Genomic DNA, 16,713 nt, shown 5'->3' on the forward strand with positions numbered 1-16,713 from the left:
TTTTAGTCTCTGTTGTGGAGATCTCCTTCTCCCCTATGGGAGTTGTGAGTGTGGTTGTTTTGTTTTTAGGTATGAGAAATTGTTCTTATTGGTTGAAGTTCAAGACTCTACATGAAGGTATTGGAATCTCGGATGCGGTTAACATGGCTCGATCAAGAATGCTCTTCCCAAACTATGTCAGAATGATAGACTTCCTCATCAATAGTTGTTTGATTTAGCAAATACAAAGGGGCTGCGCTGTATTGCTCGATCTAGTTCATTATAGTTTCTTCGAAGACGAATTTGATTTAACCTTGTTTAATTATATCTTGTTTTTCTTTAATATCTATTGTAGATGCCGTTTGACCTTCAATTAATGAAATTTCTCTTTAAAAAAAAACATATATGTTAAAATAAGGAAAGAGAAAAAATTTGGTCCCATGTGCATGTATATATATCTTTTTTTCCATGTATACAAGCAATGCATTAATTGAAAAATTACTAAAAAACGACAAGTGTTACAATAATATTAAAGCAGATAAAATATGTTCATATTAACAAATATATATTATATACAAAACTGTAATACTAAATTAAAAAATCGAGTAAACAATAACATTACATACATGAGACTAATGAGTATGAGGTTTAGCCTATTGATTAGAGCTTTCCTTCAAATTCCACAATATATTGAGATCGACTCGTCAAGATTTTCCCTCACCTTAAAATAAATAAATAAAGGAAGATATACATCTATTTTAAAGTTTTACAAAAAAAAAAAAAAGCGATATGATAACGATTAGTTTACTCCTCGTACTATTTAGCTTCCATTTCTAAACACTAGCACATTATTACACTCACAAACAAATATACAGAGAGAGAATAAGAGGAAGAAAGAAGAAGAATTGGAGAAATCTGCAAGTTCTGAAATGTTGAATGATGATGACATGATGAGTGAGAATTGGGGAGGAGCTGCTGATGTGCTTCTCTAAACTCCCCCAAATTTCTTACTTTTTGTTAGTCTCTGGATTATTTTTTGAGGAAAAAGTGTTCAATTTTAAGGGAAATATTTCATGGACAAGCAGACAATTCCACTGTTTATGCATCTGAATTTCTTTCCTTCAATCAGCTAGCAAATTTCCTGGAAATATGAAAGTTTAAACTGGTAAGTTTTTTCTGCCAAATTTTTATATGGGTATGTTGGTTTTTTTATTCAGTTTTTCTGTGGTTTTGACTTTTTTCTTTAGTTTATGCTTGGAATTTTGTGAGGGTTTTAAGGAGTTTTTTTTTGGTTTTTACATAATGGTTTTTGTTAAGAGAAACATTGGAAAAAGAGGGGGAGTATGATGACTTAGTTTGGTGGGCTACTCCTACTATTACCAATCGGGTTTAGCGATTTAAAATGGAACCCCATTAGGCTTGTATGTGGTCCTACTATTGCCAATCGGTTTAGCGGTTTAGGATGGAATCCCACTGGGCTTGTATGTGGTCAAACTCTCCTCGGATGGAAGGCCTATGTATGCAGACCCAATCAAAATTAAACAACTTTACAGTTCTCTTTTTGAAATTAAAGGTATCCATTATGAGGTTTTAGTCTGAGTTGTTGAAACTAAAATCAGCTTTAAGTTATTTGTAGGATATTGAAAGATTATGAAGTTGTGGCTTGTGGTAGAGAAGGGAAAAGCAGAAGATTATAAAAAAAGGGAGAAAAAGAGAAGGAAGATTATTGTTTTTGTTTCAGAATTGTCTTTGGGTATGTTAATTGGGAAAGTAGAAAACTTTTTCTTTTTTCCCAAAATTTATAGAATGAAGAAAGTCCTTTATTGAATTGAAGCATAGAAATTATCAGATTTTAGCTACTTTAGTTCTGATAAATTTTTGATTGTTAATCTGCCTTTAATTGTCTTACTACATTTGTAAACCTCAAAAATCATATAGATCTCATCTTTTCATACATTTGCTGATATCTTGTTACATTTATGGTTGATTTTGATTTTATTGTTTTGTGTTTGTTTGGTGCTTTTCAATTTTAAGCAGCATATTTCTTGTTAATATAGCCAGAAATCTTGGAACTTGAAAATGGATTTTATAAATTGCAGTTTTAGTCTTCTCCTAGTTTAAATTGCTCATGAAGTATAAAAGGTAACAATAATGTGCAACATTGGAGTTATGAATTTCGTCTCAAAGTATGCTACTTTTTGCTAATTTTTCTATACTTGGGCATCTTTCTAGCTAGCAAGTAACTTTAATAGATTCTCGGAGAAACTAAGAATAATATTTTTGACAGGTAGAATGGAAATTTTGATCTGGTTGCTGTGGCTGTTCTATTTCAAGCAAGTGGGAGTGTTTAGTGCTCAAGCATCAGTGAATTAGTCAAAAGCGCAAAGCTGCGGTTATTAGTCGAGCATCTTATTAATCTAGGAAAGTGGTTGTGAGCAGATCTTCTCTGACAGCATAGTTTTTCTGCAGAAATATTGACTCCTTTTGGGGCAAATCTCCTTTGGCAATATAGTTCTGGTTTTCAACCAGAACATTGATATCTAAGTTCTCTAGCTACTATAAATATATCTATCGAACGATTTAGCTCTCCCGGGCAAATCTCCTTTGGCAATATAAATTGTGCTCCGAAAGAAACCCTGTTCTTTCAGCACTTTGATACAAACAAACTTAGCTCTTTAGGGCAAATCTCCTTTGGCAAAATACTATCCGCAATTCCACTGAGTGACTCTTTTCTAGATAAGAGATCTTCGTCTGCTGGTTACTGCTCTTTTCTGTTTGCCTGTCTTCTATTCCCAGCTTTCAAGCAGATTGACTTTTGTCACTTTCTATCGTTCTCCTTATAATCTTTAGTGAAACTGGTGTGGAAGATCACAGCTCTAGTTCTTTCTTTGTTGTTTGGTAGATTGTAGTCTAAACTATAAACAATTTACTTATTCCCTCTACCCAAAAGAAAAGAGAGAGAAAAAAACTTGTCCATTCCTGGGGCAAATCTCCTTTGGCAATATTCAGTCCATTTTGTTGGGCAAATCTCCTTTGGCAATATTCAGTCCATTTTGTTGGGCAAATCTCCTTTGGCAATATTCAGTCCATTTTGTTGGGCAAATCTCCTTTGGCATTAGGAGTCATAAATCGTCTCCTATTAACACCAGGGGCAAATCTCCTTTGGCATTCTATCTCCAGCTGGAGATACCTATCTATCTCTCCATCAATTAAGCAAATCAACTGGTATACACGTTTATCAGGGCACTTTGTGGAAATTATACCACTTTCAAATCCTTTGTGCAGTATCATTCAGCTGAACATTTACTCAAGCAGATTAGTACCTACTGAATTCCGAGGTATGTCATCTCATGTTTATCTTTTGATATATCTCTCAGTTCTCATGTTAAGTTTGTATGGAATTGAGAACTTCATATGAAATTTTGGTTTTGGCAATATAAGCATTTACTGATCTAAATTTAGGTGTAATCTCTTAACAAGTTCTTAATCTTGTTATTTGTATGATTTTTTTTTTTTTTTGCATTTCTTGTTTCCTCTAGTGCATGTATTGTTGTGTTCTAATTCTACAATGGTGTACAGACAGCAAAAAGGATCACGAAAATGGAATTTTTTGGTGATTCTGATATCGAGAGTTTCAGTGAGACCAGCAGTGATGATCAAGATGATATCTTTTCTATCTACAGCGGACATGCTCGGAGTATCTTGTCCAGTCTTGAGGATAGCATCGAAAAAATAGATGATTTTCTCTCGTTTGAGAGAGGGTTCATGCATGGGGACATCGTACGTTCCACAGGAAATCCATCTGGACAAATGGGTAAAATAGTGGATCTTAAAATGTTTGTTGATCTGGAAAATGTTTTTGGTGAAGTCATAAAAGATGTCAATTCCGGAAAATTGTTGAGGATGCGGTCCATTTTGGTTGGGGATTATGTCATCAATGGTCCATGGCTTGGAAGAGTGGAGAAAGTGGTTGACAATGTTGGTATCATATTTGATGAAGGAACAAAGTGTGAAATCATGGCTACTGATCAAGAACAGTTGTTGCCGCTTTCTCCCAATCTACTTGATGATTCACTCTATCCCTATCATCCTGGACAAAGAGTAAGAATTACTCAACCTACAGGGTCAAAATCAACTGGATGGCTATGTGGGTTATCCAAAAAGAATCATGAGGGAACAGTTTCTTCTGTTGATGTGGGTCTTGTATACGTTGACTGGATTTCCTCTGCTATGGTTGGCATTAGCACGTGCTTACCACCCCCAGCCCGTGTGCAAGATCCCAATCACTTGACCTTGCTATCATCAGACCTCTCACATGTTAACTGGCAACTTGGTGACTGGTGTATCCTTCCATCAGAAACTGGATTGCAGAGAAGACAGTTAAACTCAAATTTCGATGAGATTTTTTCAATTCTAAAGAAAAAGATTAAAGTAGATGTTATGTGGCAAGATGGTAGTTTCTCAATGGGGCTGGAGTCGCATACTCTCTTCCCAGTAAGTGTTGTGAATGCTCATGACTTTTTCCCTGAACAATTTGTTTTGGAGAAAACTAGCTCTGATGATTTGGTTACTCCAGTAAGTCGAAGATGGGGGGTGGTTAGATGTGTGGATGCAAATGAGAGGACTGTCAAGGTGAAATGGGAAAGTACTGACAGCACTTCTATTGATGTGGATGAGGGAAAATCAATGGAGGAGACTGTAAGTGCTTATGAATTAGTTGAGCACCCTGATCTCTCCTTTAGCATTGGCGACATTGTGTTCATGTCAGATAAGAACCATTTTGCTGGTCAGTTGAAGAATATGAGCATGGAGAATAGGACCACATTGGGAAGTGAGGACAATGATAATGATTTTAGTGAAACGAAGAAGAGATGTTTCTTATCCTGCATCGGCTATGTTGTTGGCTTTAAAAATGGAGATATTGAGGTAGAATGGGCTAGTGGAGTCACAACAAAGGTATGCATTCTGTGGATCTGTTATGTATTAACTGTTTGCTACTTGTAATCCTAAAATGTAGAAGCTAAATCGACCAGCATATATGTAAAGAATAACTGCTTACGGAAGGCAAGTCTTATGCATGAAGAGAGTTAAAAATAATGTAAAAATTTGAGAGATACTAATCTTTATAATCATCTTGCAGTATACATTTATGAAGTATTCTAGCCTAATATTCTTACCAGTTTCTACGATGATTGTAAGTTAACTAAACCTGAGACGAGAGCATTCTATGTGTTTTACTTATGTCGAGTGAGTGCTGATCAAAATGTGAGGAATGTTTGAATGCCCACAAAATTATATTAGATGATTGAAGTATTGTTTCATCTTAAATTGTTTGCTTTTTAACGATAAATTAGGTTATGCACTTCTTTGTAAGGGCAACTATTATTCTGCTATCAGAGGAAATATATTATTGCAAAAATTCTTTAAACTTGCATGTATAGAAGGGTAAGTTCTTCAAACCATCAAATGAACATTTTATAACAAACCTCGCTAAAATTCTCTCATTTTTAGGTTGCTCCCTACAAGATACTTCGTATGGAGAAGGAAGATGGATCAGTTGCAACCCATATTCTCCATGAAGAAAGTGTTAGTGTGTTCAGAGATGAGATGGCTGATTATGAGAGACAATCTAAGAACCATCAGGTAAACCCCCCTGTCTCTCTTGCGCTCTAGCTTTATTTATACATCAACACTGCATCCAACCCAGTGCCTCTGAGAGGCTCAGCCTCCTACATAGGTTGGTAGGTAGGTAACTCTGGTATTTTCAAAATGATAACAAAGAAGCTAGTGACCTTAAACCCTTGTTGAAACTAGACGACAATATTTTGTTTTACTTGACCAAGAAGAACCACAGGTATTTCATAATCTTTTTTTGATTTAGTTGTTTATGACCCAAATTTGAAGAATGAGATCTTCTTGATCAGAGATGGACAGTTTTCTCTTATGATATGACAAGTTAAATTACAATATCATTATCAATGTGAAATTTTAAACCGCAACTTTTACATATCGTTTCTGATACCCTCTATCCAAGTTATTTTGGTCTCCCTGACTTCTTCTAAAGATTCTAATATCTTGACTACCAAGTATCAACTACTCTAACAGGTGCATCATTTAGTCAACGCCTCACATGCCTGAACCATCGTAATCTTTTCTCTTATCTTATCATGCAACTCCAGCTCTATTAAGGATAGCCTCATGTGCGCATACGTGCAAAAGCAAATATAAGCTCAATTGCGTAATAATGTACGAAAAATTGTTCACAAAGTTCATTACATTAAAAAAAACAATGAATTGGAGAAGTTGTATTTGTTTTTTGTTAGTTGAGGGTATAATTGCAAAAGAGGGTGGACACCAAGTCCTCCCCTCTTCACTTATATAATAGATTACCAGCTACCAGACAACCATCTCAACATGCGCATCTATGCTACCTCCATCTTCCTTATATGATCCTTTCTAATTGCCCAATGGTAATCTAAAAGTCTACCTAGAAAATTCTCCTTTTAATTTTGAGCTATGCTACGGTTGCACAAAGTCCAATTGGTCCTCTCCATTTGAGCCACCTGATTGTATCCTATGAGTCACATCTTGGTGAATAACTCCTCTCCATTCAATATTACTATATCCTTGATTGACTACTTCTCACTACAAAATTGCATTCCATGTACTCCATTATGCCCCGACTTAGCCTAAAACTTGAAATTCTAATGTTTGCTTCCATCTTTCCAGTTTAGCGTTAAGCATCTGTACTCTCATCCATCAAAAGAATACATCCGTTTACTACTTCTTCATAAGGTGGCAATTTTATATTTTGAATAGTTGTGCAAATTTTCCAAGATAACCCTAATTTATATGAAACTTCTTGCCTACTTGTTCTGAATTCGTTTGAGATTGTTTAAATCATAATGACTACGAATTGTTCAGAGATTATTCAAAGGCCCGTGTATATGTGCTATTGATAGATTTTACATGATCCTCATATCAGTGATGAGTTCTTGATTTAATTTTGGTCTGTATAAGCTGATTTTAAGCATATAATTGTACTTGTAAGAAAGAAAGTCTGTGAGTTAACGTCATGATATACAAGAATCAAACAACTTTCTTTCCCTTTTTGTTCTATAATATGTATGTTTATATGCTGACACAAGTGAACTATGACAAGTTGTTTCCCAATTCCCTATATATTGCAGGGCTTGTTATATATTAACTTAGTCTCCAAAGCAGCGTTCATAAATAATCGTCAGGCAATTATTAATGTGTTGCTTCCTGCATTAGTTGTAATATAAAGATATCATCCTTGATGATTAAAATTGATAATTTAAAGCTTGTCTATGTTCAGGATCTATCAGACAGTGTAGATTGTCAAAGTGATCATAGAAGTTATCCTCTATTCAGCTTTTCTCAAGCTGCTATGGGCTTCTTTGCTAGTATTGCTGGAAATTTATTCAAATCACATGGTTCGACGTCCCTATCACACCACATGTCATGTTCCCATGCAATTGATGAAAGCCAAATGGGAAATCTTGATGAAGAAGATATTATTGAAACTCGTGACGTGTTCCCAGATATCCACTCAATGAAAAGCAGTGACTTTGATGCTTATAGGAGCATCAATGTGAAGCAGACAGTTGACAAGAAGTCAGAAGATATAGAGTCACTGCCTGTAGCTATAACTAAAGGATTTAGACGGTTCAAACAGTTTGATATAGTGGGTGATTCCTCTGATCATCACTTTGCTGATGGCAAGGGAGCAGCATTATCCCAGGCAAGGCCATAGCTTTCTTCTGGAGCTTAAGTAGCTAATATATTATGTTTTACTATAAATTCATGTTTTTTAATATGCTTTTTGCAGATTAAAAAAGGTTGGTTGAAGAAAGTTCAGCAGGAATGGAGCATTCTAGAGAAAGACCTTCCGGGTAAGAGCATATTGTTTTCTTATTGATTTTTTTTTATGCTATATAAAAGGCCGTCTCTTATTTTTGCCATAAAACTCTAGCTAATGTAATGATTATTTTGGCATAACATTTGTACATTCTTCTATCCCTGCTCTTGGACTAACAAAATTCTATTTTACAAAAGCAGAAACAATCTATGTTCGAATTTATGAGGAGAGAATGGATTTGGTTCGTGCAGCAATTGTTGGTGCTCCTGGAACACCCTACCATGATGGCCTTTTCTTCTTTGATATATTGCTCCCCCCTGATTATCCTCATGTACCACCTGTGAGTGTTGATTTCTTTCATCCTTTAATTACTGGCACACTATCCCAAAGTCTGTTTTCTATGTTTGGACTTTGAACATGTCGCTTTGTATGGATGAGAAAATTGAACCCAATAGAATTTGCGAATTTGAGTGATGTGCAACGTATTGGGTGTTACTGTGGCACCATGCAATTGGACATGCCTAACGAGATATTTAGCAAACGGAAATAGCATTTCCATCTAAGGCGGCCCTGTTTTTATCACCTGAATAAGTTACGAAGTTTGACACCTGATAAGTTCAATAAGGGGGTAGTTACTTCAACTTACTCGTAAAGAATTCCAAGGGTCAATAACTTCATTTAAGTTTCACCTCGGAAAAGAGAAGGAAAGAGAAGGAATGAAGGAATATAGTATATGTATGATAATGAAAAGTTAAAAGAAGGAATTTTTTCTTTTTTTTAGCTTACTTGGTTAAGGTCTGGAGGTGGTACCCAATAGATTAAATCTTGTATACATCAGAAAAAGAAAAAAAAAGGGATAATATAAGGCAATTATCTTTTTGCATATAATATTTATGATATGAAGGGAAATTGAGACAGTTTTGTTTTGCTTAATCTGATACAGCTAGTGCATTACCACTCTGGTGGTTTGCGTCTCAATCCAAATCTTTACGAGTCAGGAAGGGTGTGCCTCAGCCTCCTTAACACTTGGACTGGCACAGGATCTGAAGTGTGGAATCCAGGAAGCTCAACTATTCTTCAAGTTCTTCTCTCTCTTCAGGCCCTTGTCCTTAATGAAAAGCCCTATTTCAACGAGGCAGGCTATGATGAACAGATAGGAAGAGCAGAGGGAGAGAACAACTCCATAAGCTACAACGAAAATGCTTATCTCGGTACTTGCAAATGTATGCTGTACCTACTGCGAAAGCCACCCAAGGTATGATATTACTTCTAAGTTCCAAGTTGCTCATTTATTTTGGGGAAAAGTTACTCATTGCATCCTGTGTTTATTTAACATCAAATTATATGAGTTCATCTAAAAGTTTTTACATGTTGGTAATATTTGGGGAAACGGCTTGCAGATAGAAATTCATTCATGCCTTCTTAATCTATTTTGATTTTGTTAGAACCTCATGTTATTTCAATTTTTTTGGGATGCAAGGGTAATTTTCTATCTTATTTGTAGAACTTAGATCATTGATTGTTGTATTGCTATTAAGCAGCATTTTGAAGAGTTGGTCGAGGAACACTTTGACAGACGTGCTAAGCATATACTAGCAGCTTGCAAAGCTTATATGAATGGGGCACCTATTGGTTTCTTAACCAAAGGAGAACATGAAAAGGGAAATTCCATGGGGTTCAAGATTATGCTAGCTAAGCTCTTTCCCAAGCTCGTGCAAGCGTTTTCAGTCAAAGGAATCGATTGCAGCCAGTTTATTGAGCCAGAGGAATGAAAGATATGTTACCATATCGCACTTTCCTGTGCTGGTGACAATATCTAACGATGTTGAAGTCGTTTTGTACAATATGTGAAATAGAAATTTATTGTTGGTGTTGTCTATTGGTTGTGTTTGGGAAGAAATTTACTTTGTCCTTGTGCAGTTGTGCATTGTGAAATGTATAATATTCTGTTTGGGAAGCGTCTGTATTGTTTTACGCATACTATCCGCTTGTTGGTAGAATGTGTTGCTATGATTGAATTGTAATATATGAACTGATATGTTTGAAATAAAAGAAAATTGCTGTATGATTTACAGATTTACTAGTCTTGATGCATCATTTTTTTTGGTTGCCCACCCGGTTCACCGGAGCTTTGCCCCGACTACATCCGAGTCCGACCCGGGTCGCACACCTGGCTTTGGTGGGTGAGTCTCCCAACAAGAGTTTCTGCATACGGTGAGGCTCGAACTCGAGACCTCCCTTAAGCGACATCAAGCTGCTTACCACTTGAGCCAACTCTTGTTGGTGATGCATCATTTTTTGTAGCACTTTTTTTATACATTGAAGATACAAGATATTTCTCCAGTTTAACTTGTCACGTTGAAAGTTTCCTATTGATCACAACATACCTATGCATGAATTAGGGGTGTTTATAACCGGGTATCCGATTTTTCGAGTACCCAGATATGTGGGTACCGTAAAGGCGGGTTGCTGAAAATCCGTGTCTGCCACTGTAACTTGAAGACTTGCATTATGCAACAAACACCATGGTACAGTGCCACTGTGCCTAGTGCAGCAGTGCCACTACTACCTTCCAAAATCCAAAGTTACCAACTTGCCATTCACTTGCCACTGTAATCGAAGCCTCGTATGTCAATTGTCAAGCAAAATCCAAAAAAATAGAAGACATGAAAATGGAATACAGTAAGAGAACCGAAAAATGAAAGTACTGAGAATAGACAGTGAACTCAAAACTGGAAATAAACCGTGAATGGGCCAGGCCCAGCATGCAAAAGAAAGAAATTTGTTTGCTTTTTCCGGATCGGGTATGCGGCCCGTCAAAATCAGATATTTTTGAAAAATTACCAGGTTTTTTCCAAGCAGGTTGACGGGTCGGGTTTTTTTGAACACCCTCAAGTAGTTTTAGACTTGATCAAACACCGTGCCGAGCCGGGTTCACTTACACTCCGCTTTTGTAAGTTGATATATATACCGAGGGCCTTATTTGATAAGTTGATATTTTAATATTTTATACCTTTGAAAGGTTGGTTGGTTGTTGGCTAGTTTCAACATATAAGGAAGATTGGATTAAAGTTGGAATTAATCTTGGGTTGTTAAGTTGTTTGATCACTTATCTAATCTTAGATAAAAGTGAAAGTGTACGATTGTTTGATGATTGTATAATCTATATTGCTTGTGAGTCATAACAAGTAATAAATTGTTAATCATGTAAAGTGAAACATGGATATAGCAATAGCTTTAGACTTGTGCATGTCTGAAGTGTTGGACAAGTATGAGTTGGAGTACATGGTGATAGCCCATGACTTTTCCTAGAACCGAATTGATCATTGTGTCCTTTTTTTATTTAAAAGGTTTTTCGATATTGTAGATCATGGGAATACGGAATCTCACCCATATTTCGTCTTCTAAAGGAAAGACTATTTTTAGTTAGACAACTCGTTTAATTGATTATTCCATTAAAAGTGAGTGAGTGTGAGTAGAAACCTAGAAATTTGGGCTTTCAAGTCATTTAAACGAATATGGTTGTTTAGTAAAAAAAAAATGGAGCAATCGGTTCCAAGGCTCGCGTATGTATTATCGAACTCAAAAATGTAAACTTCTAAAAGAAAAGGCTAAGATATGGTCTACCACTCGATTTGGGAATATTTTTTTGCCAATTAAGAATAGTTGAAGAAAATTTTAAGACAATCAAAAAAAGATTGGAAATGGATGAGAATTCGCCGAGATTAATAGAAATGCAAGTTAAATTTTTAACTAAACAAAATAAACTTTACGTTTTCAGGATGAACATTGGAAATCAAAAGCTAAGTCTAATCATTTAAAACTTAGCGATGCTAACACAAGTTATTATAAATCTGACTCTGACTCCAACTCCAACATCCAACTCTGAAATTTCGAGTTTGATCCGACTTAAAATCCTAATATTCTATAATACAAATAATCTAATTATTACTATTTTTTAATAATTATATAGAAAATAAACATTACTATTATTTTAAACAAGAATTTTTTCAAGGATGAGGAGCTAGCTCATGTGGTAGAGCACTCCCCTCTGATCCTTGAGGTCAGGGGTTCGATCCTTACCCCCAGCATTATGTTGGGCTATTTCCTTAGCATGCTTTGCATGTTTTACCAGCACAGGCTAGTAGCCTTGGTATCTTATATATTATAATGATGGCCTCAAAGTCAGAGTTAGTGTACATAATACATAGATAGTATAAATAAATAAAAAGATTAACTACCTTATAATCGAAGTTGAATTCAAATGCCGAATTACTTTATGAGATTCGACTCCAACCCTCCTTCGAGTCGGATTCATACTTTAAAAATGGGATCAGATTCAAATTGAAATGCCATCCCTAATTACAATACAAATCTGTACTCAGAACATACCTGTAAACAAGTATTTTCCTGGTCAAAACCAATACAATAGTCACTACTTACCAGATACGCCAAAACCCTCCATTTCTGTCGCTCAAACAACTCACAAACCAACAATGAAAACTCCTCCATTCTTCTTCTTCTCCAGCAGAAGAAGGGTTTATTTCTCTCTCCTCATTATCTCTTTCTCCAACTTCTTCTTCACCCCAACTTCTTCTCGCAGCATCTTCCCTTCTTTCCCCTTCTCATCATCTTACTCTCAACACTGCGCTCACATCATCCCTGAGTCAACGCCCACTCACCCTTTCTTCACCTCCCAAATTCCTTCCTTTTACAGCGCTTACGTCATCAATGGCGATCAATTTCTCGGACCCAATTCCCAAACCACTGCAAATCTCATCCCTCAGAATGTTTTCAACACCTCCTCAATTGGGGTCTTCAGACTCCAAGCTTCAATGTCTTTCAGAATTAATTGGTCCTGGTATCGGAATCGAAGGAATTTGTTCAATGTTCGTGGCGGCACCCGGTTTCGGGGTTTTCCCAGGAGTATGAGGTTTCAGCTTTCTGGGTATTGGAATTCATTATCTGGGCAACTTTGTTTGGTGGGATCAGGGACTAATAGAAGGGTTGCTGGTAAGATTTTGCATTTTGATGTTGTTTTTAAGTCTATTTATCCTAGTACTACTGTTATTAATTCTAGTTTGATTACTGGAACTATGGAGAGCTTGAATTCTGAGGGTAGTGAGGGTTATTTTAAGCCTATTTCAGTTATGAGTTTTGCTAAGATTAATTATGAATATACATTGATTAAGAAGGAGATTCAAGGTGAAGTTGATAGTGTGGATGATAATAATGTTGATACTTCTTTGGTTAATGTGATGGGAAGGTCTGGAAGTTGTTATCAATTTTCGAACTTAGAGGACTATTTTGAGTTAGGGTATAAGATGGATTGTGATGGTAGGAATTGTAGTTGGATTGATGGGGTTCTTGAGTTTTTGCCGAGATTTATGTCGTTGAATGAGATCGATTGTTCGGGGCATAAGATGGTCCGGGTTTCATTTGGTTTTTCGAATGCTAGTGATATTCGTAATGGTTTTCGCCAGCCATTGGATCCTTATAGGACATTGGTTGCTGAGGGAGCATGGAATGCAGGAAAGAATCAGCTTTTCTTTGTTGCTTGCCGGATCTTGAATTTTACAAAGAATCCATTGAATGCTACTATTGGTGATTGCTCGGTTAGGATAAATTTTACAATTGCTGATTCTTTGTCCATTAGAGATTCGAGTGTGATAACTGGGCATATTTGGAGCATCAAGAGTGTAGATGAACCTGGTTACTTTGATAAAATCGAAATTCAGGCTTCTGGATCTAGGAGAGCAGCTCTTCCAGACATGAAATACAAGTATACTGAGATCGAGAGAGCGAAAAAAATTTGTGAAGAAAAGAGAGGCAGTAAACAGAAAGGAAAGAGTTACCCTGATCCCTACTCTTCAGATATGAAATTTGACATGGAAGTGAAAAATAGCAAGGGAAAGCGAGCCTGGGGAAAGGCCTACCCTGTGTTTGTTGGCGATCGTTTTGTGCAGGATATATATCCATATTACCATTCTCGACTGTTACCGAGTCCTAAACCTTCTGTGAATAATACTTACCATGGCTCTCTAAATGTTGCCTATCGGATAAGTTTTTCTCCTAAAGATGAATTTAAGGTGGGTGGTAGATCATTCTCAAGTAATGAAACATTACAGATATCTGCTGAAGGGATATATGATACTGAAGATGGACACCTTTGTATGGTAGGCTGTTGGAATCTTAAAAATGATGAAAATGCAGCCCTGAATACGAGTAAACTTGATTGTGATACTTTTGTCAATATTCATTTCCCTCCCCGTGATTCGAAGGCTAAAGAAGTAGTAAAGGGGACTATTGAAAGCAAACGTGAAAATTCAGACCCTTTGTACTTTGACCATCTGGATCTTTCCGCAACTTCACTTACAACAATCCAAGTAGACCGTGCTTTTTGGAGGATGGATTTCGAGATTACTATGGTTTTGATTTCTAACACCCTAGCATGCATCTTTGTTGGGTTGCAGCTATTTCATGTGAAAAGGAATCCGGGTGCTCTTCCATTTATTTCAGTTGTAATGCTCGTTGTAATCACCTTAGGACATATGATTCCCTTGCTTTTGAATATGGAAGCAGTTTTCTTGTCTAGTCCGAGCAAGAGAACCATGCTTTTTGGAAGTGGTGGATGGCTTGAAGTAAATGAAGTTTTAGTCAGGGTCATCACAATGGTTGTATTTCTTCTAGAGGTTCGTCTCCTACAATTGACATGGTCTGCAAGAGGTGGTGATGATGATAGCACGAAATCCTTGTGGGAATGTGAAAAGAAGGTTATATATTACACTTTACCCCTATATGCATTTGGGGCTCTGGTTGCTTGGTTTATACAACTATTGAGGGGTTCATCAAATGCACCATTGCGGCATCTCAGTATAAACTCAAACCCCTCCCTTCCATTCTGGCATGATATGAAGTCATATGCTGGTTTCATTCTTGATGCCTATCTTCTCCCCCAGATAATGTTCAATGTATTCTCTGACTCAAAGGAAAGGGCTCTTGCTGTTCCTTACTATATAGGGACAACAGTTGTTCGGCTGCTGCCACATGCTTATGATATGTTCAGGACTCATAGCTCAACGTCAAGCTTTGATCCATGGTACATATATGCAGACCCAAGGATGAATTTCTACTCCACTACATGGGATATCCTCATTTCCTGTTTTGGTTTGCTGTTTGTCACCGTTATATTCTTGCAGCAGTGGCTTGGTGGGCGGTGGGTACTTCCAAAGAGATTTAGCAAAATTGTCCAATATGAAAAAGTGCCTACCGAATTGCAGATGGGGGAACAAGTGATATGAAGCAATGTTCATAACACATTAAGCTTAGCATGTTTCGTGGAACTTTTTCGGCCCCTGTTGCTGGGGAATATTCAGACCACTTTGAATACTACAGTCCTGAATACCAAGGCAAAGTCTGGTATAAAACTGCTTCACTATAACATATACATAATGTGAGACTGGAGCGGTGAATTCCATTTTTTGGGATAAACTTTCTTGCGATTTTGAGGTGATTCTCAATGTCTTAAAATTAGTGTGAGGCAATCTCACGGAACACGTATTTGCTGTACCAGGAGCATTTGTTGACTACTTGAAGTAGAGATTTATATCAGATAGTCATTGTACAAAGTGTTTAGGTTCTTGTTCCTGTGGTTAGGCTTTTGTTGGTCTGTCTTTTTTTTCCTGAATGAGGTGTTGAGCAAAAATTTTATCATAAACCTGGATTGTTTTGCTCATTAAATGAGCAAATAGTCTTGGGTCAGCAAGGCTGTGCAAATAACAGGGTCAGATCGAACTGAAGATTTCGGTCCTCGGTCCACGGAAAATCCCAATTCCGAGTTTCTGGTCCAGTCCGGTCCGGTCCAAACCCAGGAAATTTGGTCTGGGTCGGTGAACTAGAATTTCTGGCTTTTTAAGTGAAAAATAGGTTTATATGTTAAAAAAACTTTAAAAGTTAGAAACTTAAAAATATGTTAACTATTATCTTTAGGAAAACTGTTATTAAAATTATTAAATGTTAATGTATTTGATTTATAAATATCTGTAGATCAAATAAAAAAAATAAAAAAAATAAAGATTCTGGTCCAATAGGTTCAAAATCGAATTGGATCGAAAAAAGATCGCACAAATTCCGGTCTCGGTCCAAAAAAATTCTCAAATTCCGGTCCAACCGGTTTCAGTCCTAAACTAGTGTTACTTAGTACAATGCTCATGGTATACCTAGGTGTATGATGAACGAACTCAGTGCTAAGCTATTATGGTAAATCTCTATTATATAAGTGAAGGGGGGGAGGAAAATGGTGTCCCCGTACCAAAAGTCTCATATATCTTTAATTAATTTATATTGCCATATATATTAAAAATATTTTTTTTCATTCTACTTGACATATATATTGAACAAGTTAACAATGGAATTGAATTTGAAATTTCAATTATATTTTAAATTAAGGAGAATGATTTTCTCTTCTTACATTGAAAGACTCTCTTTTGATTTAACTGATTTAATTAAAATTAAACTAAACCTCTGATAAAAAATTAAATTGATGATATAACTTGATTGACACAATCAGAATAAAAAATAAAAACTTGAATTTCATATCAATTATTATACTAATAATATCTATACTAATATATTAAAAGGTGTGCGTGAACGAGGAACGGTGTCACGTGGCGCTCTCCCTAGAGAGTTTTAGTTCATGTAATCCATGTACAATAAAAAAAATTAGAAATTGCATAGTATAGGTTTTGATCCCATGACCTCAAGGTTCATGTACTAAAGTTTTAACCACTAGACCAAGTTATATTTAGTGTTATTATATCAAAATACAATATTAATAAATGAAAATTTTTCTT

The 16,713-nt window shown here is 36.2% G+C and overlaps 2 protein-coding genes across 4 annotated transcripts; both read left to right on the forward strand.

The window, feature by feature from the left end:
* Positions 1–779: 779 nt before the first annotated feature.
* Positions 780–9,944, forward strand: LOC104900700 (probable ubiquitin-conjugating enzyme E2 24). Of its 3 annotated transcripts, none has more exons than XM_010688193.4 (9): positions 780–1,144; positions 2,267–3,317; positions 3,559–4,935; positions 5,491–5,622; positions 7,319–7,744; positions 7,832–7,895; positions 8,062–8,201; positions 8,805–9,116; positions 9,403–9,944. In XM_010688193.4, the coding sequence occupies exons 3-9, from the start codon at positions 3,580–3,582 to the stop codon at positions 9,631–9,633; spliced, it is 2,661 nt and encodes an 886-aa protein (XP_010686495.1). In that variant the 5' UTR covers positions 780–1,144; positions 2,267–3,317; positions 3,559–3,579; the 3' UTR covers positions 9,634–9,944. The 3 variants fall into 3 exon arrangements, with proteins under 3 accessions (XP_010686495.1, XP_048490934.1, XP_048490933.1); XM_048634977.2 differs by having other exon boundaries at positions 2,271–3,317; XM_048634976.2 differs by lacking the exon at positions 780–1,144 and adding an exon at positions 1,576–1,732.
* Positions 9,945–12,264: 2,320 nt separating this feature from the next.
* Positions 12,265–15,530, forward strand: LOC104900701 (hypothetical protein). The gene has a single exon (XM_010688194.4). It carries the CDS (start codon positions 12,358–12,360, stop codon positions 15,160–15,162), a length of 2,805 nt encoding a protein of 934 aa, XP_010686496.1. The 5' UTR covers positions 12,265–12,357; the 3' UTR covers positions 15,163–15,530.
* The last annotated feature ends 1,183 nt before the right edge of the window (positions 15,531–16,713 follow it).

The sequence above is a fragment of the Beta vulgaris genome, chromosome 8 (assembly GCF_026745355.1).
Source record: "Beta vulgaris subsp. vulgaris cultivar EL10 chromosome 8, EL10.2, whole genome shotgun sequence".
Lineage (NCBI taxonomy): Eukaryota > Viridiplantae > Streptophyta > Magnoliopsida > Caryophyllales > Amaranthaceae > Beta > Beta vulgaris.